Below are 22,312 nucleotides of genomic sequence, written 5' to 3'. Positions count from 1 at the left end.
GATTGTTTTCTTTTATACAACAGTGACAACTCATAACTCAAAGTATTTGAATCAGATCAAAGTATTTGTTCAGTCTTGAGAAACTGTATTTACAGTTAAAAAATCGCCACCAGAAAATGGCCTCTCGTCTGTGTTCAGGAGAGCGGTTGATTAAGCGCTACGGCACCATCTACTGGACAAAATCTGACCTTGGCAGTATTAAAATACTAGATTTACAGAAGGCCTACATGTCAAATGTCAAACCACATGTAATAGGCCCCTACTGTAATATTTTAATTGACCTGGATGTTTCAATGTGTTGTTTTTTTTATGAAGCTGTAATATTTTGTAGTTCAGTAAAAAATTGTGCCAGTCAAAACATGTAGCTTAAATATAATATAGTAATCCTAATAGCACAGTTTATATTATGATGTGCCAGAATTTACTATTAAAATGTAAGTCAAAAATCTAAAAACCTCCAAAGCTAACTGAAGCTGGCAGCAGCACATCAGGGTGTTTCATGGAGTTTTTAAATGTGTCTTAATGAGTATGAAGTATGTAAGTACACTAAGTATAAAAGTACAGTACACACAGTAGAGAAGTCAGAGATCGGACTTGAGTCGGGGCACAGCAGGCGAGCCACTAACAACAAACACTGCAATTTTTGCAACGAAGCGGCTAACGACGCCTTTACGGATCAGTCTGATCTCCAGCGTGAGCAGGAAGTCCCGTGGACTAGCCAGCGGCTTCTGCAGAAACGCCACCACACCGCTGGCCGTCGTCTCGATGCCAAAGAACCCTTCAGTGTCACCGTCCACGACGGCAAGCTGGACGTCGTCCATGGGGACCGAGGCAGACGGACCCATGCGGAAGACAGCAGCCGGTGTGGGAATGTTGGTGGGAAGCGTGAGGTTGTGGAAGGAGATTTTAAGCGGCAGAGACAAGCACGTATTGTTCCCACGGCACGGCACGCGTTCACAGCGGCTGAGGAGACAACAAAGGGGAGGGGGGGTTTGACAAACGTGCGCAGGGTGAGGAAAAACTGCCTTCCAGCAACGATAGCAGTGTAGACCTGTGTGTAGACCAGTGTAGAGCAGTGGAAGACCTCTACAGCGATTACCTCTGACCATGAAATACCACACCGCCAGCTCTAAGTACAATGGAGGCTCCTGGAAAAAAATCTAAAAGAGTTTCTACATCGTATTTACGATATAATGGAAGAGACACTATAACATACTTCATGCTTAACTGTTTAACATATTCCTTTTCAAAGGTGTGTGGTATATTGTGAACATTCAACCTTTATCCAGTATGCTTATAAACTCATATTAGGTGGAGATGATGATGGAGTCACCAAATTGATAAATCTCTATTAGGTGATTATAAAAGAACACTTGACATAAAGCAACAATAAGAAACGATTCAGTCAGTCTTGTGCCTGAACGTACCCCAGACGCAACTGGCCCTTTTACAGACACACCGGCCCTCTTCAGTGTGTTACCGTCATTACACCCGCTGATCAAGTGTTTCATTCCAGTAAGAGTAATGGCATTTGAAACAATTATTTGCTTACAACTTTGTGTCAACTGTTTGCATAAAGACCTTTTCTGTTCTATCACGACTGTGGCCCTGTGCAGAAAACAAGGTCCATAAAGACACACTTAGACAGGTTCGGTGTGGAGGATCTCGGGTGGCCTGAACAGAGCCCTGATCTCAACCCCACTCAACAACTTTAAGAAAAATTAAGTTGCCTTTTCGTCCCAATACTGTTTTTGCTAAATGGACACAAATTTCCAAGGACTAAAGAATAAAGGGTTTTCCAGTGGGGTCAAACCATGTCTACATATGTTTGGCCTAATAGTGTATTTATAATGGCTTTGAGATATGATTTCCCAATCTGCTGGAGTGATCTTGAATCATGATCATGAATGAGGATCAAGTCACTCCTCCCCCTAGCCCTCCCCCCACCACAGCCCCTCCCCCTGACACTCCTCCCCACCTCTCCCCTCGCCCCACCACAGCTCCTCCCCCTGACACTCCTCCCCACCTCCCCCCAACACATCTCCTCCCCCGACACTCCTCCCCACCGCCCCATCATAGCTCCTCCCCCTGACACTCCTACCCCCCTCCCCCTCCCCCCACCACAGCTCCTCCCCTGACACTCCTCCCCCCTCCCCCACCACAGCTCCTCCCCGACACTCCTCCCCCCCTCCCCCCACCACAGCTCCTCCCCCGACACTCCTCCCCACCTCCCCATCATAGCTCCTCCCCCTGACACTCCTCCCCACCTCCCCCCTCCCCCCACCACAGCTCCTCCCCCGACACTCCTCCCCACCTCCCCATCATAGCTCCTCCCCCTGACACTCCTACCCCCTCCCCCTCGTCCCACCACAGCTCCTCCCCCTGAAACTCCTCCCCCCTCCCCCACCACAGCTCCTCCCTCGACACTCCTCCCCACCTCCCCATCATAGCTCCTCCCCTGACACTCCTACCCCCTCCCCCACCACAGCTCCTCCCCGACACTCCTCCCCCCTCCCCCCACCACAGCTCCTCCCCCGACACTCCTCCCCACCTCCCCATCATAGCTCCTCCCCCTGACACTCCTACCCCCTCCCCCTCGTCCCACCACAGCTCCTCCCCCTGAAACTCCTCCCCCCTCCCCCACCACAGCTCCTCCCTCGACACTCCTCCCCACCTCCCCATCATAGCTCCTCCCCTGACACTCCTACCCCCTCCCCCACCACAGCTCCTCCCCGACACTCCTCCCCCCTCCCCCCACCACAGCTCCTCCCCCGACACTCCTCCCCACCTCCCCATCATAGCTCCTCCCCCTGACACTCCTCCCCACCTCCCCCCTCCCCCCACCACAGCTCCTCCCCCGACACTCCTCCCCACCTCCCCATCATAGCTCCTCCCCCTGACACTCCTACCCCCTCCCCCTCCCCCACCACAGCTCCTCCCCCTGACACTCCTCCCCCCTCCCCCACCACAGCTCCTCCCTCGACACTCCTCCCTACCTCCCCATCATAGCTCCTCCCCTGACACTCCTACCCCCTCCCCCTCCCCCACCACAGCTCCTCCCCTGACACTCCTCCCCCCTCCCCCCTCCCCCACCACAGCTCCTCCCCCCAACACTCCTCCCCACCTCCCCATCATAGCTCCTCCCCTGACACTCCTACCCCCCTCCCCCACCACAGCTCCTCCCCCTGACACTCCTCCCCCCCTCCCCCCTCTCCCACCACAGCTCCTCCCCCCGACACTCCTCCCCATCTCCCCATCATAGCTCCTCCCCCCGACACTCCTCCCCATCTCCCCATCATAGCTCCTCCCCTGACACTCCTACCCCCTCCCCCCTCCCCCACCACAGCTCCTCCCCCTGACACTCCTCCCCCCTCCCCCCTCCCCCACCACAGCTTCTCCCCCCGACACTCCTCCCCCTACCACAGCTCCTCCCCATGATGCTCCTCCCCCTGACACTCCTCCCCATCTCCCCCCTACCTCCCCATGATGCTCCTCCCCCTGACACTCCTACCCCCTCCCCCCACCACAGCTCCTCCCCCTGACACTCCTCCCCCTCCCCCCTCCCCCCACCATAGCTCCTCCCCCTGACACTCCTACCCCCTCCCCCCACCATAGCTCCTCCCCCTGACACTCCTCTTCCGCAGCAGTAGAGGGTTAAGGTGGAACTCACCCGTCTGCCATGCGGCGGAAGTGGGCCGGGCACTCCAAGGTCAGGCAGCGGAAGCCCCCGTGCACATTGAGGCAGCTCTGCTCGGCGGAGCAGGTGTGGGTCCCTGCAGCGCACTCGTCCACATCTGCACAAGACCGTCACGAGGTGTCATTACGAGCCACGCAACCTCACGCCGTCTAGCTGGTCTCAGCCCAACACAGATCCACCTACAGCAGAGGCTGGAGAAGAAGCAGTCAATCCAATCTAAGAATGAGGGCGTGGTCTCCTTCTCCTCACCCTGACACGTGCGTCCGTTGGGGGCGAGTGTGTAGGCCAGTGGGGGGCAGATGCACTGGAAGCTGCCGGGTGTGTTGAAGCAATGGTGGGAGCAAACGTTACCCCCAGAAGTCAACGCACATTCATCGATATCTAAAAAGCAGAACACACATTTGTTAAATATGACTTATGTTAAATATTAAAACTTCAAAATCACAGGAATTGTATATTTTTTTCTCCAACAAGAATGCCTGGGGTCCTATACCTTCACATGTAACCCCGTCCGTGTTGCTGAGCAGGTAACCACGGCGACAGTGGCACTGGTAGGAGCCGTAGACGTTGACACACTCCTGGCTACACGGGTTGCTCTCGCATTCGTTCACATCTGGAGAAGACAAATCCAGGCTCAGCCTGCACCAGCTCTTCTGAACCGAGCCACGCCCACCCCACAGCTTAACTCCACCCACCTTCACAGTTCCCACCCTCACTGGCCAGCCTGAATCCGGCGCGGCAGGTGCACCGGTAAGACCCGGAAGCGTTCTCACAAGTGTGCGCGCACAAGCGGCCCGGGTGGCTCCTGCATTCATCCACATCTACCAGAAGGCGGCAGGTGAGCGCAGCGTGTCTGATGTATATGAGAGGGGCACGTGGAAAAGTTACACTTACCCTCGCACACCCTGCTGACGCCGTTAAACATGAAACCGGAGCGACACTCACAGCGGAAGGAGCCCGGCACGTTCACGCAGGTGTGGCCCTGGCAGGGGGCGTCACGCCTGGCGCACTCGTCCACATCTGGCCAATGAGAGGAGAGCGTGAGAACAGACTGATGCGTGGTCCGACACATTCTTGGCTTTCCTGCCCGGAGCATCATTTAGGAATAACTCCCTCTACCCAAACAGCGGATGCCCTCTTTGTTCAAGTGATATCCACGTCCACAGGTCACCGAGAGCCTCTGGCAGACATAGGAACCCACGGTGTTAATACATGTGTGACCAGGCTGGCATGGGTTCTCCTCAAGTATGCACTCATTTATGTCTGAGACGGAGGGAGGGAGGGAGGGAGGGAGGGAGAGAGAGAGAGAGAGAGTACAGACTCATGTTTGATTACTGCCTCTCAGACATTCCTCTAAAAGGAAATAAAATCATTTAATGTGTACTAATATAATGACTCTATTGGAATATTATTATGCTATTCATATAATGCTACTTTGATAAAATGTTGCTTCATTGTACAAAGTGATGTAATGTTTTCATCTGGGCATTCTGACCAATGCAGCTTCCAACAGCATCCTGGATAAAGCCGAGCCCACACTGTTGCCGCGGGCGACAGCGGAACGATCCGGGAGTGTTCCGACACGTGAACGCAGAGCCGCAGTTGTGTGTCCCCGTTGCACATTCATCTATGTCTAGAGGAGACACACGTGAGACACAAACGAGACCTTTAAACGTCGTAAGCGCCCGGCATCGCCCGTGGCACTGATGTGGGGCGTGGCGGCGTGGGCGTTAACCGTGGCAGGCGTTGGCGTCGGTCAGCTCGTAGCCCGTGCCACAGTCAGCCTCCCTCTGACAGCGGTAGGAACCAGCCGTGTTGATGCACATCTCCCCCGGCCGGCAGCCGTGCACCCCCGCCACGCACTCGTTGTAATCTGGAGGCGATCGGGAAGGGAGACAAATGACCTTCACTGACCTTATGGGCAGTGGGCATGTCAGACGGGATGGCAAGGTGTTGACCTTCGCAGCTGTAACCGTCGGACCCCAGTCGGTAGCCTGGCAGGCAGGTGCAGGAGCCGTTTCCCACGCACAGCTGGGAACATCTGGCCACGCCTTCTAATATCGAAGGCACAAGACAGCGTTCGGGTTGCGATATCAAACATTCTACAGATTGGTAGTGCAACAGAAGCCATGGCAGTAAAATAGAGTTTGACCCTGACTTGCACACAAGTCCGCGTTCTCAGGGTTTCCTCCATAGCGAAGGACAGTGTTGTTCAGCACCGCTGAAAAACACAAACAGTTGCACTAGCTTATTCTGAGTAAACTTGTAAAGGGTTTGGCAGTCATGCACACACACACACACACACACATTCCCGTGCCCACATGGCCGCTCTCCTGCCTGCCCACACAGTAGCGAGGAAAATCGAGCGCCTTTACCTGGTTGGGTTGGATCACGACGACCGTCCAGACAGCAGGCGCGGGCCGTGGCCCAGCAGGGGGCGCTCAACGCGGGCGGCAGCTCACAGCCGCGAGCCTCCCTCTGCGTCAGCAGGCCCAACTCACAGCATTCACAACACGTCTGGGCCGGAAGGGGCGTGGCGGGAGTTGGGGGTGAGACAGACGCAGAGCTGACATAGTGCACCATGTTTTATACAGAGCCACACGTCGAGGCCGCTGTACATGTTTGCAGCACGCTCCACATGCATCTTACAGATGTAAACGCACACCTTGGCAGTCTTGACTTCCCCGAGGTCTCCCTGGGGGGAAGAGAGATCACACCCTCCGCCTCTTCTGGCTGTGGTTATCCCCGTGTCACAGAGGCCGACCTGAACCGCTGCCTCGCAGCACAACGCTTGCGTCAGCCTGGTGCGACAGAGAGGAGCGACAGCGTTACCCGCCCGAATGTTCACGTCTCTCGACGGCCTTAATTAGAAGGTATTGCAACACTATGTATGGAGTGTGTACCAGTGACTTGAGTGAGGGAACATGACGACATCATATGGTCACTGCAGTCAAGGTTTCATTTGTGGGAGTGATTAGAGTATCAGTATCTATCTAATTATCTATCAATCAGTAACTCTCAGGTTTATGGTTTGCTTCAACCTCATTTTACATTTTACCTCATTAAATAAAGTGGTTTAATACATCAGAACATGAGTGCTTTGGTTTTAGAAAACATACTAAAGGCTCTGTATTGGTCTCTAATCATACACATTTCCCTACAGTACAGTTTCAGCTATATCACTTAATGTATGCAACAGATAAAAGACTCAGTTATTCAGCAACTCAATGTCTTCAGGGACATCTGAACATTTGAGGCAAATGTTAACTGACCTTACCTTCACATTGGTTAATCATCACTCAGTCAATCAACTCAGTCTACATCTAATTATTTTTTTTTCTGCCTGGGCAAATACAACTTTGGTAACACCTACGAAGTGTATTTTACTTCTTGAATGATTTAACCAAATACAGAACTCACATGAAACTTGTGAAGAATTTTTATAACGACAAAGTAGAGGTGTGCCTCAGAATACCTGTAGTCCGTGTTACTAGCTCCCATACGTCACACGCGTTTACACTCTGAGGACTCTCCAAGGGCAGCAGTATCACAACCAATCAAAATCAATATAGGTCAATCAGTTATTATGGTAGTTGAGTTTTAAAGTGCGGTACTATTCGACGCTGATGCTGCTGTGAGATATAACCATTTCTCACAGTCATACACCTGTTTTAAAATATTTGGGAGGGTAACTTATTTTCCAAAAAAAAGAAAATAAACATCATTAGCGCAGGGTTGGTGGTTTGAAAGGTTGTAATGGACGTCAAACCAGGTGTTACATACCTGCAGTGAGAGGAATGGGCCACGTGGGGGAGAGAGGCGCAGTGATGATGGACCCGACCGTAGGCCCTCCCAGTGTTACAGCAATCCTCCAGAGATATGGGCACACTGCCAAGCTCTACAGACAAAAGTCATATATTACACACAACTATGCTTAACCCAGTTGCTGTTCTACAGAACCTATTGACTTGTTCTCCCGAAAACGTGATTGCCAACCACATTTTGCAAAAACTCAAAAACCTTACTGGGAAACCATGAATTAATTAGTAACAGCGATATGTATGCGGTGTGATTATACATTAACATAAACTAACACAATCTCTTGCTTTGTCTGGATGGAAAACTGCCTTTTAGTTGACTGATTAAGCACGTCTTCATCTAGACAATACGGAGGGGGAATTAATCATACCTCGTACAATTATAGCTCCAAACAAAGTGTAGATCATCGCAATCCACTGGGGACCCATCTCAAATGCTTGGCTTTGTTTTTTTGTCTTGCTTTTTCCTGCTTCTTGTATTCTCTGGAGGATACAGGATGCTTCCTCTCCGCCCTGGAGACTGTAAAAGGGCGTGACCCGCAGTTCTCACACCGGTTCTGATCGACGTTTGGGTGGAGCTACTGTACTTTCGAGATGTTTGATCTTCTCGACTACAGATATGCAAACGTCTACAACTGCAGTAATTACATCAACTTTTTATTGATTCTTTCTGAGTAACAGTCAGTCCAGTTCTTAAAGATGGCAAATAACGAAGTGGTTATCTAGGCTCAGAATGTAGGTGCAGTTAAGCCTTTTGACGTGGGTCCAGATGAATGTTCAATATTAGGCCTACGTGTGTGCATATGATGCCTCATAGCTGATATTTGGGGCTGCTGTAAATTTAAAGATGCTCTCTGTCTGAGACAGACAAAAAACATGCTACATTATTATGGAATTATTATGGAACATTGCCCATTACGAAATGATTTCGTTTTAATATAGTGAAAACAAATTAGTCAAAAACGTCACCTTGCACCAGCTATACCAGTGTTCGTGCCAGGTATGACCCAATCTCTGAGTCACCACTCCGTTTTCATTCAAAGTTGTATTGAAGCGGTGAGTTTATTTATCAGGAAAAACAGCAGGATTGGTGGCTGCAGGCTATCTTTATCTCGCAGCTTTAGTTTCGGGTTCGAGCCTGGCTCAGTTTCAGACAAAAGGACACGCGGACACATTAAAAGGACTCGCAGTGAAGCAGAAAAAAAAATGAAATTTATTCACATCTGAGAACTCTTGATTCCAATGCAATGTTGTTTAACTGGAGTAAACCTGAGTGTATGTCGGGATTGCACTCGCAGCTGCAACACTGTCCGCCAGGGGGCACCAGTGTGTCACAGACTGCACAATGAACAACACGGTCTATGCGGATGCTGCCAAGAAGATTAGTATGCAGCCTACTGGTCTCAAGACTGGCTCCGGAGAAAACAGCCCAACGTTTATATGACTAAGAATAAGTGTTAATGCTTTTGTACCCAAGAGCCCCACTACGTCTGCCCCACCCCCTTAACACATACATTTTTGGATTAAAATAACATTATACAAAACTCCACGGTTCATGGAATTTATTTGCAGAGTGCTCTTCTCCAGAGCATAATCAAAATTAGGACAAATAAATACCTCTAATACTACACAAATAAATACACCTAAAACCATTCTAATGTTTAATTTTTTTGGAGTTGGAACATCATATTATAAGCATACATATTCTTGGAAGGTGTATAGTTTGTATCATGGTTTAACTACTGCTGTTCCTTCCAACACCCACTGCATTTTCTCTTGTACTTGTCATTAACATACAATGTAATTCATACTACTGGTTTTATACATTAGCATTTATTGTGCCTGTTTACATAATCTAAGGAGCTGTATTGCTCTTTCCAAATTTTGTATACAATATTATTATTGCAGAATACACTGTATGATCTCCAAAAGTTGGAATTTCATGCTCCAGACAGAGACAAAAAAGAGAGGGAGAGAGAGAGACAGACAGACACACACACACACACACACACACACACACACACACACAACTGAAAATGACGGAGCATTCCCAGGTAGACCGTTTAACCATCCTGATCCGTTTTGCCGGTGAGCTCCTCGCCTGTATCTGCAGCACTGCCACTTGCCTCTGGAGTCTCCACGCTCTCCGTGTTTTCAGCAGGGTCTTCAGACTGAGGCTCTCCCTCTGGAAGACTTTCACCGGGGGGTTCCTCAGGCTCCTCCGTTGCAGGCTCCTCGTCCGGGGAGGTGCCCTTTGGTGACGGAGGGGCCTCGGCAGCCTGCGGTTCCGGAGCCGGCGGTTCCTCGGCTTGCGGTTCCGGAACCTGCGGTTCTGGAGCCTGCTGTTCCGGAGCTTGCTGTTCCGGAGTCAGCGGTTCTGGCGTCGGCGGTTCCGGAGTGTGAGGTTCCGGAGTGTGAGGTTCCGGAGCCGGCGGTTCTGGTTCCGCGGCTTGTGTTTCTGGAGCAGCGCGCTCTTCCTTCACGTCGGGGAAGGTGCGGTCTGGATACAGCAACCGCAACTGCTCTTCAAAGAAACTCTCCAGATTTGCTCCAACACTTGACATCTCTGTGTCCTCCTAAAACAAGAACCACACACACACACACACACACAAACTCTGCAGGTTCCATTTTACTTAAAGCTTATAGTTACCAAACCCAAAAAAACTAAACATTTCAGTTATGGTCTGGAGAAAAATTCATACCTTGTGGAAAGTGGCACAGTTTTTGAATATAAGCCTCACGTCTGCAACAAAGTCGTCAGTGTTCTTGTATCCAGGACTCTGTTTATCTTCCAGTTTGCTCCTCACCTTCGACAGGTCCATCGGGGTTTTGATAATCTCATTGTATTCCGGCATGGACTAAAAAAAAAGAGTGATATTCCATATTATTAAGCAAATCTCTTCATTTCACTTGATTTTAAGGAAGGAAGGCAATTCGGGGGTGTGGTTGTCCAGGGCTCTGCGTGGACTGCCAAACAAGATTCTGGTGTATGATTTTAAAGTGTAAACTTAGATTATTGGGGAAGCGGAGCGACTGGGTCAACACACCGATGGCGTCACAGGATCCTGGAAATCAGTGCTGAGCTCATTGCAGTAGATGCGAAGCAACAGTCTCTCACATTTCTGTTGGGAAAGGACACAGAAGTCCGATAAAGTGAAGAGTACCGAGACCTGTTTACACAATAAATCTGAATTTTAATAAATGTAATAAGAGGCCGGGGGTGGGGGTTTAGAAACGGATGCTTTACTCGTCGGTCCATGGGTGTGAACGAGTCTGAATCCGGGTCCTGTTTCACTTCCTTCGAGCCGCCGCCGCCATCCACGTCGTACTCCATTTCGGGCGAGTCCAGGTCACGACAGAATGTGCAGAACCACTCACCGCTGTGAGCAACACACACACACACACACACGCAACAACCATAGACTGGTAGTACTCGCAACCAAGATACGGCATCCTGCCAGTACACACCTGCACTCTCCACAACTGGACCAGGTTGAACGCCACTACTCAGCTGTAAGCTCGGGTCAAGTGCCGTCCTAAATTTAACCCTGATCAGGGTTCTTATGCAAACGTGTATTACACAACGATCAAAATTGCTGACAAAATTTCCGTTTTCCGTTCCGTTTTACATTTCCGGTTCTAGATGTTTAAGGAAGTGTGCAAGTTACATGAAGACAGTTATAGGGGAGGGACGAATGAAATTAAAAACCGTCCACCCTACCTTGGAGACGCAGTGAGAATGGGAATATGACAACTAAGATGGAAGACTTTGGGACACTTGTCACAGCAGAGCAGCTCTCCGCCGTTCTGACACACGGCGCACCAGTCCTCGTTGGGGTCCTCCTCGGGTTCTGGGGTCCGCTCTGTCCGCTGCTCCTCCCCCGGGGGAGACTCCTGCTGCGGGGTCTGAGACTGCACCCCGGTGCTGTCCGGAAGGCTGGCTTTGGTGGTGGTCCGGACCTGAGGGCCGGGCACAAAAGACGCCTTGGTGGGCGGGGCGGGGGGAGGGGAGGGGCGGGGTTTGACATCAGGATCAGGCAGACATGCGAGTCCGGCTCTCGACGGGATGCCCTGCGACGGGGAAGCTTACAAAATGAACGTCGTCGTCGTCCTCCGGCTCGTCCTTGATGACGATGACGGGGCCCGGCGAGGACTTCCGCCTTCTCTTGGTAGGGAGGCTGGACGGTCCACTCGGGGGGGGCTCGGAGCGCTTCCAGGCACCAGCACTTCACGGGAAAAGACGGAACGCACACAATCGGAACAGACGTAAGTGCGTGGCGAAGGCCGACAAGCGTGGAAAGTCTGAAAGGTGAGCAGCACATTTACCCAGCTCTGACTTCCGTTGAGGGAGCAGTAGACATGGGAGAAATCTGACTTCCTGGTACTGCAGACAAAGAAGGAGGAACATTTTTATTTCCATAATAATGGAACACACGAGCAACACTCCACTTGAAGTATCTTCAGATGGCCGCCCAAAGTTGAGCAGGCTCTTGGTAAAACACACACACCAGCTCTGTCGGAAACCGTGGGAGGCAGGTTGGAATAATTGGGTCTAGGGGCAGATAAAGACAAGGAGCTACTGGGCTCATTCCTCCTGCTGAGATATGCAGCTTCCATCATGTTTCGCTGCAAACACACACACACACACACACACACACACACCGAAGTGAGTGGGATACGAGTGCAAAAATAATATCATCAGCACACACATCTGATACAGGTTTAGTAGGACTGGGATGTATGGCCTTCCTACCTGAAGGAGAGGTCCTTGAGAGGGGTGGGTGCCAGCACTTGAAAGAGGTGCATTCTGGGAGTAGCGTGGACTACCCTGCAGCACATCCATCGGTTTGGGAGGGAAGCTCGAATTGTTGATGAGGCCCCTCAACGTCTGAGGAAAACAGAAACCAAAAAACCACCACAAGTTTCACACTCTCCGTGTCTTATCGCCGACACGAAATCGATCACAAACACAAACTTCACCAGCACCACCACGCCGTGCTCTCGTACCTGCTGGGGGAGGCTGGAGTTCTGGAGTAAAGTGGGTGGACTCCCCGTGTTGAGGTGCGGAGCGCCGTATCTCCAGGCCTGCTGAGGCATGTTGGAGAGGGTCTGGGAAGGGGAGCCCCCCTGCAGAGGCCGGTTGGGCATCGGCTGGCCGGGGGGACGCATACCCCACGACCAGTGGTTGGGCGAGAGGTGGCGGTTGGGGTGCTGTGCTAGCTTCTCCACCTGCATCTGGAGCTGGGCCAGAGTGCTCTGTCTCTGGTGCTGCTGAGCCTGGGTGCCCGGGTAGGGCCCTGCGTGGCCCTCCGGTCTGGGACCGGCGTTCATTTGCTGGAAAGGGAACGGTTGTGGCCCAGTCGGCTGGCGCACTGGGGCCTTCTCCACCAGTAGAGAACCTGCAAAAGGGGGAAAAAAGTCCAAATGCATACATGCCTAAAATAATTTCACAAAATCAAGTTTTCACCAAATGAACCAGACCATGCTAAGACTACACTAACTACGCTACTTGCATATACCATTTCTCAACAAGCTAGATGATTCTGCAGTCTTACCAAGATCGACGTTTGAGGCCCAGAAGGCGGACCGACACTGGAAGCGAACTGAACTCTGAGGAACGTAGGAGGTGTTGCACTTGGCCCGCAGGAGGTATTGGATCTGATACATGATCTGAGAACGGAGCAAGAAACAAAAAGTAACATCAGAAGTTTTGCCAGGAGCAAAATCAACAAGAGCTAAACTCCTGACCGAGCTGTTTACTTACCAGTCGTTTACAGTACAGGAGTGCCGTGCCACTGTTACTGGCTGTAGCCCATTTTGTGAAACTGATCACGTGGTCGAGGTGTTTGGTGAGGGAGTAGATATCCTCTTGCTGTTTCTTCAGGACCATTTCGTGGTCTTTCGTCAGTGCCTGAACAGACAGGAGATAACCACACACTGCACCAGTGCTACTGATTGCATGCTTACTCATGCGATTACTACAACATTTAGCCACTACCTCAAGCTGATTGATCAAGATCTTCCCTTTTCTGTTTATTTCCATGATCAGATTGCAGATTGCCTTTTTAATCTCGTTGGCGACGGCCTTGCGGTTTTCGTCCACTTGATGAAGACTACAGAAAGAAAAGACAAACACGAGGTGTGATCCCATTTGATTGACAGGCACCCGTCTTACGAAGGTGTGCTCCAGGAAAGCAAGTTACCCGCTGTTTATTGTGTCGGACACCTCCCCGATGGCCTTTCTTTTCTCTTGAAGCTGGCCGGTCATCTTCACCAGGTGTTCCCTGTGGTTCCTGTAGGCATCCTCCAGAAACTGGTAACTGCAAGTGAAGCAGGTTCCCCCGACTTGAGTTAAACCAGAGAGCATAAGACGCAAGAGTGTAGAGCATAAGACACAAGCAAAGCTCCAAGAGGAGTTAGGGTAAGCTGCCTACTTGTGGTCCTTGTGTTTGAGGAGCTGGCAGTCTCTGCAGGTGAGGCGGTCACACGTTTCACAGAACAGCTTTAACGGCTCTTGTTTGTGGACCTCGCAGAAAACGGGCTTCTGAGTGGAAGCACCCATTGCCTCTGTAACCAACAATTATTTTAGTGTTTTTAATGAAACACCAAGAAACATCATGAAAGACCGATGTGTACTATATATTTCAGTTCTTTAATTCTTCTACAATCTTTTTATCACACTGCAGATAAAAGAAACGCTAAGGAGGACACACCTGAAGACATCTCCTCCATCTGCCTGATGGTATGATCCCTGGTGAATTTCACACGCTGATGGGCCTCAATACAGGTGACACACAGAAACTCCACACACTCCACGCAGAAGCCAGTTGCCTCCGTGTTATCATCACAGCTCATGCAGAGCTGTAGGCAAAAGGAGGACCAGTGTAACGAGAGCACGTTAAGCAAGAAAATGAGCACAGACAGACAGAACCAGTTCTGTTCAATTTAAAAGGCCAAATCCAAGTTCGTCATTCTGTAGAGCAAAATGCTGCATTTAGCACAAGTGCAAAACTTTCAGAGTGACGTAAGCCTTGTGCATTGAGTTCTTGAGCCAAGTTACATGTGAGGGTTACGTGCCTGTTTTCCACAAACCACCGAACATGTCTAAAATATCGATTCCATGTATGTTTGCATGCCCTATTTATTTGGATGATTGGTGTAATCAAACCCGTCATTCGTCTCTATGTTTCTTGCCAGTGAGCATATTTTGCCGATTGGCTTTCTTGTTTCACAAGTCACACTTGTTTTGGTAACAAAAAGCTCAGTTTGACACCATGGTGAACATTGGTGCCACACCCACTAAGCCCCATATAAAACGGAGCAGTTACTAATTATGAGATGGACATTAACATGTGCCCATTAGTCCACACAAGTCAAGCTCTAAACTCAACGTATATATTGGGACCTTCGCTCGTTCATCAGGGGGCAGTTACTGAAGGGGCAGTTAGTAACTGAATTAAATACTCAAAGAGATCTTTGAGATCACTGAGTATATTTCAGCACCTGACTGGTCTTCTCCACTGTGCTGCTTGGCACCTCCATAGTGTCCTTGGCAAAGAAGTTATCCAAGACCTCAACTTCCCTGCAGTCCTGATAACACACCGGGCAGCGGATTATGCTCACTGTCAAAAGGAAGTAGACAAAAGCAGACATTAGATATAAATTGCTGTACATATAAAAAAAAAAACATTATGATTAACGTAAATGAGCTAAAATCCCAGCTGGGCTGAATAATAATATATATTAATTAATAAGGTCACGTCAGCATTCTACAGGCCTCAAACATGGAGTAATGAAAGTGTAGAGTGGGGGATAAGCCCAGATCAACGCACATGGTTTGGCTTGGGTCTCCATGGGCATCTGGTGGTTGGTGCCCTGGTCGAACAGCAGGTTCCTCGACGGGGACGGGAGACATCTCTTACAGAAGGAGTGGAGACAGGGCAGGAGTTTGGGCTCCCTGCTGTGGAAGCTCAGCTTACACAGGGGGCAGATGTCCAGCAGGCTCTGGCTGCCTTCCTCCTTGGCGTTGGCCTCCTGGATGGGTTTGCTCTCCGCCTCGTTCTCCACGATGATCACGATGTCCTCCGAGTCCATCTTCTCGCCACCCTCCTCCATGTTCCCCGGGCCGAGCCTTGTGCTTTAACCAGAACACGTACGAAAGCGCGATATTGGGGCTCGGCTCGTCTTCAGCAAGAGCATGTCGGAACCATGATTGGACCTTCGTGGACCGAGACCGTCAGAAAGAGATAATATAATAATATAAAAGACTCTCACATAACTAACGTTACTACTTTACACAAGCGCGTCCATATTAGCGCCGTTAGCCGGCTATGCTAGCTATGCTAGATACACACGAATGTAATTACGGGTTAACGTTAGATACGGTGGACGATATTATGAGGAAATTAGCTTTATATAGTAAATGTACGGGTTGTTTGCGATTCGTTTTGAGAATGATCCGCTCCACAAGTCATATGTAGAAGTGTAGCTAACAAAGAGGTGTTGTTTATCGCCGCTTGCTAACCAACAGATGGTGCGAGGCCTCGGTCGCACCGCTACGGAAAGCGATAGAGGTCCAACTTCCTCTTCGTAGTCGGACGCGATTTCTTTCTCTCTCTCTCTCTCTCTCTCTCTCTCTCTCTCTCTCTCTCTCTCTCTCTCTCTCTCTCTCTCTCTCTCTCTCTCTCTCTCAAATTTATGATGTTACGTATTTGGCGAAGTTAACTGAAGTCTTGTTGCACCACATCATAAATAACAGAAGCAGAAAAGAGAATTAATTTTAATTATTCACTTAAATAATAATATTTTATGAATATTATGCTGATATTTTAATGTGAAACGCAATACACTGAGCAGGCACCCTATAAGAGGTTATATGTTTGGGGTCAACAACCAGACCTGTTACTAATTAACTTTCGTGGTTCTGTAGATGTTGTGAATGTAGTTTTACTTGCAGAGCACGTTTACCCTTTACTACTGGTACTTCCTTCTTTTATGAACTAGTACTCAGTGTAGTTGTTGTCACATATTCTAAAGGAAGCATGTCACTGACAGCTAAGAATCACTCTGTCACCATGAGTAATGGGTACAAAATCCCACTCATGGGTATTGGAACCTACGGGGACCCTCGAACAGTAAGGAGGATTACAAACTATTCTGCGATTTTGTTTGTTTGCTTGCTTTTTGCTGACTTTGAGAACGATTAAGCTGTTTTCACATATAGGATATTCACAGATTTCTTTCTTTTTGCACAATTTTGTTTAAAATAGACTCCTAAGGGAACTGCATATGAATCAGTGAAGTTGGCCATTGAGGTTGGATATAGGCATATTGATGGAGCACTGGTATATTTCAACGAGCATGAGGTGGGCCAAGCTATACGAGAGAAAATTGCTGATGGTACTGTCAAGAGAGAGGACATTTTCTACTGTGGAAAGGTAACCTTGTTCTGCAAAATTTTCAGCACGTCTTGAATTACTACTAAATAGAAGCAGCAAGTTAATTCTCATTCTGTGCTGGAATGCTTATAAATCTTTGTTCACTGTTGAAAGCTTTTATTAATCAGTTCCATTCAGTACATTACAGTCCAACTTGATATAAGTGGGGTTTTTTTTTTTTGTTTGTTTGTTTTTTGTTTGGTTTTGTTTGTTTATTTTTTTTGTTTGTTTGTTTGTTTTTGTGGTAGCTGTGGAACACTTTTCATCCACCAGAGCTTGTAAGACCAGCACTAGAGCGGACTCTCCAAACTCTGCAACTGGAATATGTGGACCTCTACATTGTTGAATTGCCCATGGCTTTCAAGGTTTTTCCATGTACTCATCACAAATTCTATAATGCAAAATGAAAATTCAGGAACGAATATTTAGATGGGTATTTTTTAACCAATTGTCCCAGCCTGGAGATACCTTCTATCCCAAAGATGAAAATGGAAAGATTATTTACCACGAGACAGACCTCTGTGCTACATGGGAGGTAAGTAGATGTCTCACTTTAAATTTCAAATGGAGTATTTTTTTTTTCAAATGTGTAGGATAAAAATCATATAATCATAAGGATTTATCAGGTGACTTTAAAGTTCAACAGATTACAAATCCTTCTTAAAGCTGTCGTCAAACTGACGTCCAAGGTCTAAACCATATAAATTGCTCTGCTTGGCAGACTTCAAAGGTTATAGTGACCTTTGAAGTTCAGTGGGGTTTTTTTGTGTTTTTAAGCAGAGGTTGTAAGGCCCAGGAGAAAAAAATATCTCAGTGGACCAAAATATATTTACCAAAATTGCATTTGACACACAAATTTCTCCTTAAGTTCCATTATGGTTAAACAATAAACTTTATTATTTATATCATTACTGATATAAATATCATGAAAAAATCAGTAGTAGTAAATTAATAATAATAACTGCACACTATAAATCCTGATGGATTATATTAACGTAATTGGTTTGAGGAAACGGATTGCCTTAAACCATTTACGTTTATTTACTCAACCTATTCTAGCATAAATCATTTCCTAAGCCTCTCAGGAAGAACATGGATATTTACTGATATTTAAAGTGTACTAATTCCTTTCCCTGTGTTGAACTTAATATTACTGAGAAAAATACCAACATACTTGTGGGTAATTATGAAAATTAAGTACTTGTAATGACATAGGTAAGAAATGACAACTACATAAGGTGAACTTTGACACATTCTTTCCACACACCATGCTACTTTAGCAAGCTCAAGCCCGCTTACATGACGTAAAAATACCCACATAAAAACACAGATATGTGTGGCTGAAAGGCAAAAGACAGTTGTGTGACAATGTGGTGAAAGGCCTGCCAGTGTCTTTCAAACATGCGTGCTTGTCCAAAACTATGTCCTCTTCATCCTATTCCCTGCATTCAAAAATCTCAATAACTACATAGAGCACTATTATAGGGAACAGTATAGAGTGCCCAGTTTTTAAGCCGAGTTGGGAGGATTTTATAATTAGCAAATTTCACTAATTAATAGTGATTTCAAACACTGTTATGTATGTTAACTCTGTGCTGTATGAAGACAGACTGTGTTGCATAAACAATCTGAACATTACACCACAGTCCAATGTAACAAGTCTGAGAAAATCTGAGACGGTAAAGATCACCACATGTTTATTGGTCCATGAGGTAATATAAACGATATATAATATATGAGGACTCTGAATATGTCTCCATTGTCCTTTGCACATTTCTGGAGAGGCTGTGTGCAAATCTTCAAACCAAACAATGCAGTGCATTATGGATTTATTTTGCCTGTTAGGCTACATCATTTGAACACTACTTATTGTGGATATTCATAGTGCAGTGAATATCCTCCAATATATTGTTAAACATCACTACAATATGTCAGATCCCCAACATAGAGTTTCAGACACAGATGTTGTTTCTCAACTAGTAACGTTCACTGAAATCTCCTCATTGAATCTCTGATTGTGAGATAACAAGTGTTACACAGCCATAACAATGAAAATTAGATATTTTATAGTCATTTTTACTGCTAAAACATATATATATATATATATATATATATATATATATATATATATATATATATATATATATATATATATATATATATATATATAATCCAGCAGCTTAATTGAGATTGTAATCTCAATTTACTTGCTTTGTAGTCCTCAAATGTACAAATTCATACTCCATAGAACAGGGGGTTAAATACAGAATATCTGAGACATCCAGGCCACTAGGTGTCAGTCTCATATTGTGAAGATGAATAACTGCATCATCATATGTCATCATATGAATCCTGACATTAAGGTGTCTTTTTACGACCTTTATATAAAATCAGAGGTGTCAATTCCAGGTTCAGAAAGTAAAAGTCCCCACCAGGATTTTGCTCAGGCTTCCTGGATTGTGTTGATTCCACTAATTTTACCTAGATTGCACTAATTAGAAAATCTAGCAAGCTTGAGCAAAATCCTGGTGAGGACTTTTACTTTCTGTAATTGACACCTCTGTGTAAAATCTATTTAACTGTGTTGTAAACCACAAAAAAAGTAAGCCTGAATGGGTACATGGGAAAAACACTTTGTGAACATCAGTGTTCAGCACTACAGTGCTGGCTGTTCAAACAGTGAATAAATGATTATGACAAGTAGGACATTCAAATTAAGGTCTGAGGTGCACTGAATAGAACACAAATTTCTATATTTCTACATTTCTATATTTCTACATTTCAATACATATATATTTACTCAGCATTTTATTTTTCTTATTTTCTACATCAATTTATTCATTTTTTAAATTTAACCATTTTGTATTATTTGTTATTAGTTTATTTTATTAATATTTTACAATGCACACAAGAATCCTTGTACAAAAAGAGTAGAAATTCGGCTTGATTACTTACTGCCAATGTGTAATCTGGATATGTCAGCTGGGTTTCACAGACCTGCATCGTGATTAACCAGCCCTTCAACTCAATATAAAAAGACAAGCACCTCTAACTCAAAATGTACATTTGTCCATCCTTCCATCTTTTCTTTTGTCTTCAATTTTGAATGACTGATATATTCAATGTTTGCCATTTATGATCTTCCTAGTACTGCACCTGTATAGATTTAATGTGTGTTTAATGTAAATAGTAAATGGGGTCGATATGAAACTTGCTTTATGCAAATGATTCAAACTGATTCATCAGCTCAAATCACTGTTCGATGATAAATGATAGTCTCAAAGCTAAAGTAGTTTTATGTTGCTCAGGGCAGTTTAATCTAAAGTCTTTTGCATGCAACTTTGAAGATTAAGGACCATGGTATCCCAATAGTGTCCTGCATCTTTTTCTATCTTTAGGCGTTAGAAGCATGCAAAGATGTAGGATTGACAAAATCTCTTGGGGTGTCTAACTTCAACAAGAGGCAACTGGAACTGATCCTGAACAAGCCGGGTCTGAAGTACAAACCTGTGACAAACCAGGTAACAGGAAGATTACCCCACAGTTAAGGAAGCGTGTTGTTGTACGAATACTTGAAAGTATTGTGGTTTGTAGGATTAACAAATTGTTGAAGTCTTTTCTTGTTCATTTGTTACTTTGTTCTGGTTAGTGTTGTTGGAATGAAAAATCCTTATCTGTAGAAATTCTTGTTAATGTCTTTTTTCTAATTGTTGTAGATTGAATGCCACCCGTACTTCACTCAGCCTAAAATGATGCAATACTGTAAGCAGAATGAAATTGTCATTGTTGGATACAGTCCTCTAGGAACATCCAGAGATCCATCCTGGTATACACTGTTCTTCTGCCCTTGGGATACAGTCTAACTATAAATAATGTGTCACACACATAGACTGAAGAAGCTCTCTGTGATCTACTATGAACGGACCGTCCTTTGACTGCAGCATATTAATTGTCTTCCATTGTATGTCCCATTGTAAAGGGTGAATTTAAAGAGTCCACCTTTGCTAGAAGACGAGCTTCTGATGGCCATTGCCAAGAAATATAAGAAGAACACAGCACAAGTTGCCTTGCGGTTCAATGTCCAGAGAGGCGTGGCGGTCATTCCCAAGAGCTTCAGCCCCAAGCGCATTAAGGAAAACTTTGAGGTTAATAAGCCCTCATAAGTGAGTACTGCAGCTTTATTGTGAAGTTATTCTCTAATTCTCTAAATTCTCAATTCTCTTTCTTTCTGAAAGATTTTTGACTTCTCCTTGACCGATGATGAAATGAGAGCATTAGAAGGGCTGAACAAAAATATCCGATTTGTGGAGCTTCTTATGTAAGTAACAAACGAAAAAATCTCAAAAATATTGCAGTAGTAGTGAGACCCCCTAATGCACATATTTACATTTTCCTTGCCCCCACAAGCAATTCAGTTCTCTAGGGTAATTCTTAACCCATGCATGGATAGATTTTTTTTTGTGTGTGTTTGATCAGTGGAAACATGACATGTTGCAGTACAGACAGCAATTGAAACTCATTTCTAAAATATGTTCTAAAAAGATCTGGCTAATAGTTGTAAAACAACATGGCTAAGCTAATTATTGTTTCCTTTGTTAAGGTGGAGTGATCACCCAGAATACCCATTCCATGATTATTAGGTATTATGTTTACATAATATATAACAGATTTGTACAATTTAAAAGTGGCATCTTTTGGCTTTGTATTTGCTTTGGTACCTGTCAAGTCAACCAACTGATATATGATCTTGCAATGTGCAAATAAACGCTGTTATACCAAATATTGTCACCTCTTTCCTTTTCATTTGTTTGATTATTTAAAGCTGGTTGTATTATATTCTTGTTTCTTATGAATAAATGACATCAAGTCGCATCAAGTGACATGTTTATTGTTAATTGTTCATTATTAAATGTTTGTTGTTATTCATGTCCAAAGAATGACTTTAGAACAGGGATGTGGGGATACAGCCAATGAGCCAAATGTATTTGGATAATTTCACATTCAAATCAGAAATAATTCATTGTTTGCATCATAGGTGGCAAAAGAGCAACTAAGAAAATGTTATTAGGAGAAAGTATTTGATTATACGACCACGTAAGGGTTTAGGTGGAGCTCTTTCTTTTAAAAAGAAATACACACGCTCCGTCTCAGCAGGTGGCGGTACTGTGAGTTGAACTAGTGTTTGCACAACAATAATTACAGCTTGCTTTTACCACAATAAACAAAGAAAGAACTAAATTAAAAAGTGCGTCTTGTTTGCTAATTCCTGTGTTTCCAGAAGTTATGCCTTTGACCTTCGCCCCTTCAATTTTTTATTAACGTGCAAAGATAACAGTTGTAAAAATCTCAAAATCAAACAG

The 22,312-nt window shown here is 46.0% G+C and overlaps 3 protein-coding genes across 6 annotated transcripts; 1 reads left to right on the top strand and 2 right to left on the bottom strand.

Annotated features, from left to right (window-relative positions):
- Window positions 1-354: 354 nt before the first annotated feature.
- On the bottom strand, window positions 355-7,981 carry LOC143514051 (fibulin-1-like). Its single transcript, XM_077004811.1, has 15 exons — window positions 7,887-7,981; window positions 7,481-7,595; window positions 6,363-6,498; window positions 6,073-6,214; window positions 5,856-5,918; window positions 5,656-5,751; window positions 5,433-5,570; window positions 5,193-5,330; window positions 4,817-4,960; window positions 4,592-4,717; window positions 4,393-4,518; window positions 4,191-4,310; window positions 3,947-4,078; window positions 3,671-3,794; window positions 355-963 (listed from the first exon to the last, which is right to left on the bottom strand). The coding sequence occupies exons 1-15, from the start codon at window positions 7,942-7,944 to the stop codon at window positions 582-584; spliced, it is 2,040 nt and encodes a 679-aa protein (XP_076860926.1). The 5' UTR covers window positions 7,945-7,981; the 3' UTR covers window positions 355-581.
- Window positions 7,982-8,685: 704 nt separating this feature from the next.
- Window positions 8,686-15,630, bottom strand: trim24 (tripartite motif containing 24). 2 transcript variants are annotated; one of them, XM_077004809.1, is made up of 18 exons: window positions 15,348-15,630; window positions 15,019-15,137; window positions 14,229-14,376; window positions 13,950-14,082; window positions 13,719-13,835; window positions 13,514-13,628; window positions 13,280-13,426; window positions 13,071-13,185; window positions 12,523-12,914; window positions 12,269-12,403; window positions 12,024-12,141; window positions 11,842-11,899; window positions 11,606-11,741; window positions 11,237-11,499; window positions 10,763-10,895; window positions 10,563-10,637; window positions 10,218-10,373; window positions 8,686-10,091 (listed from the first exon to the last, which is right to left on the bottom strand). In XM_077004809.1, exons 1-18 carry the CDS (start codon window positions 15,628-15,630, stop codon window positions 9,579-9,581), a joined length of 3,156 nt encoding a protein of 1,051 aa, XP_076860924.1. In that variant the 3' UTR covers window positions 8,686-9,578. The 2 variants fall into 2 exon arrangements, with proteins under 2 accessions (XP_076860924.1, XP_076860925.1); XM_077004810.1 differs by having other exon boundaries at window positions 11,237-11,475.
- LOC143514053 (aldo-keto reductase family 1 member D1-like) lies at window positions 11,686-21,828 on the top strand. Of its 3 annotated transcripts, none has more exons than XM_077004814.1 (10): window positions 11,686-11,824; window positions 14,202-14,302; window positions 16,785-16,952; window positions 17,201-17,317; window positions 17,410-17,487; window positions 20,351-20,473; window positions 20,669-20,778; window positions 20,932-21,097; window positions 21,188-21,270; window positions 21,553-21,828. In XM_077004814.1, exons 4-10 carry the CDS (start codon window positions 17,306-17,308, stop codon window positions 21,590-21,592), a joined length of 612 nt encoding a protein of 203 aa, XP_076860929.1. In that variant the 5' UTR covers window positions 11,686-11,824; window positions 14,202-14,302; window positions 16,785-16,952; window positions 17,201-17,305; the 3' UTR covers window positions 21,593-21,828. The 3 variants fall into 3 exon arrangements, with proteins under 3 accessions (XP_076860929.1, XP_076860930.1, XP_076860928.1); XM_077004815.1 differs by lacking the exon at window positions 11,686-11,824 and adding an exon at window positions 13,808-13,936; XM_077004813.1 differs by lacking the exons at window positions 11,686-11,824; window positions 14,202-14,302 and adding an exon at window positions 16,093-16,649.
- The last annotated feature ends 484 nt before the right edge of the window (window positions 21,829-22,312 follow it).

The sequence above is a fragment of the Brachyhypopomus gauderio genome, chromosome 5, assembly GCF_052324685.1.
Source record: "Brachyhypopomus gauderio isolate BG-103 chromosome 5, BGAUD_0.2, whole genome shotgun sequence".
Taxonomy (NCBI): domain Eukaryota; kingdom Metazoa; phylum Chordata; class Actinopteri; order Gymnotiformes; family Hypopomidae; genus Brachyhypopomus; species Brachyhypopomus gauderio.
This window is presented reverse-complemented; position numbering and strand designations above follow the sequence as displayed.

Coding starts and splice junctions, on each gene's coding strand:
- LOC143514051 (XM_077004811.1), bottom strand. CDS start 7,944: ATGGGTCCCCAGTGGATTGCGATGATCTACACTTTGTTTGGAGCTATA. Junction 4,311..4,392: donor TGAGGGTGGGAACTGTGAAG/GTGGGTGGAGTT, acceptor TGTCTTCTCCAG/ATGTGAACGAATGCGAGAGC. Junction 3,795..3,946: donor CAACGGACGCACGTGTCAGG/GTGAGGAGAAGG, acceptor GGTCTTGTGCAG/ATGTGGACGAGTGCGCTGCA.
- trim24 (XM_077004809.1), bottom strand. CDS start 15,630: ATGGAGGAGGGTGGCGAGAAGATGGACTCGGAGGACATCGTGATCATC. Junction 12,404..12,522: donor ACTCCAGCCTCCCCCAGCAG/GTACGAGAGCAC, acceptor TGTTTTCCTCAG/ACGTTGAGGGGCCTCATCAA. Junction 11,900..12,023: donor CACGGTTTCCGACAGAGCTG/GTGTGTGTGTTT, acceptor CTTTGTCTGCAG/TACCAGGAAGTCAGATTTCT.
- LOC143514053 (XM_077004813.1), top strand. CDS start 16,557: ATGTCACTGACAGCTAAGAATCACTCTGTCACCATGAGTAATGGGTAC. Junction 20,474..20,668: donor ACAAACCTGTGACAAACCAG/GTAACAGGAAGA, acceptor TAATTGTTGTAG/ATTGAATGCCACCCGTACTT. Junction 20,779..20,931: donor ACATCCAGAGATCCATCCTG/GTATACACTGTT, acceptor CCCATTGTAAAG/GGTGAATTTAAAGAGTCCAC.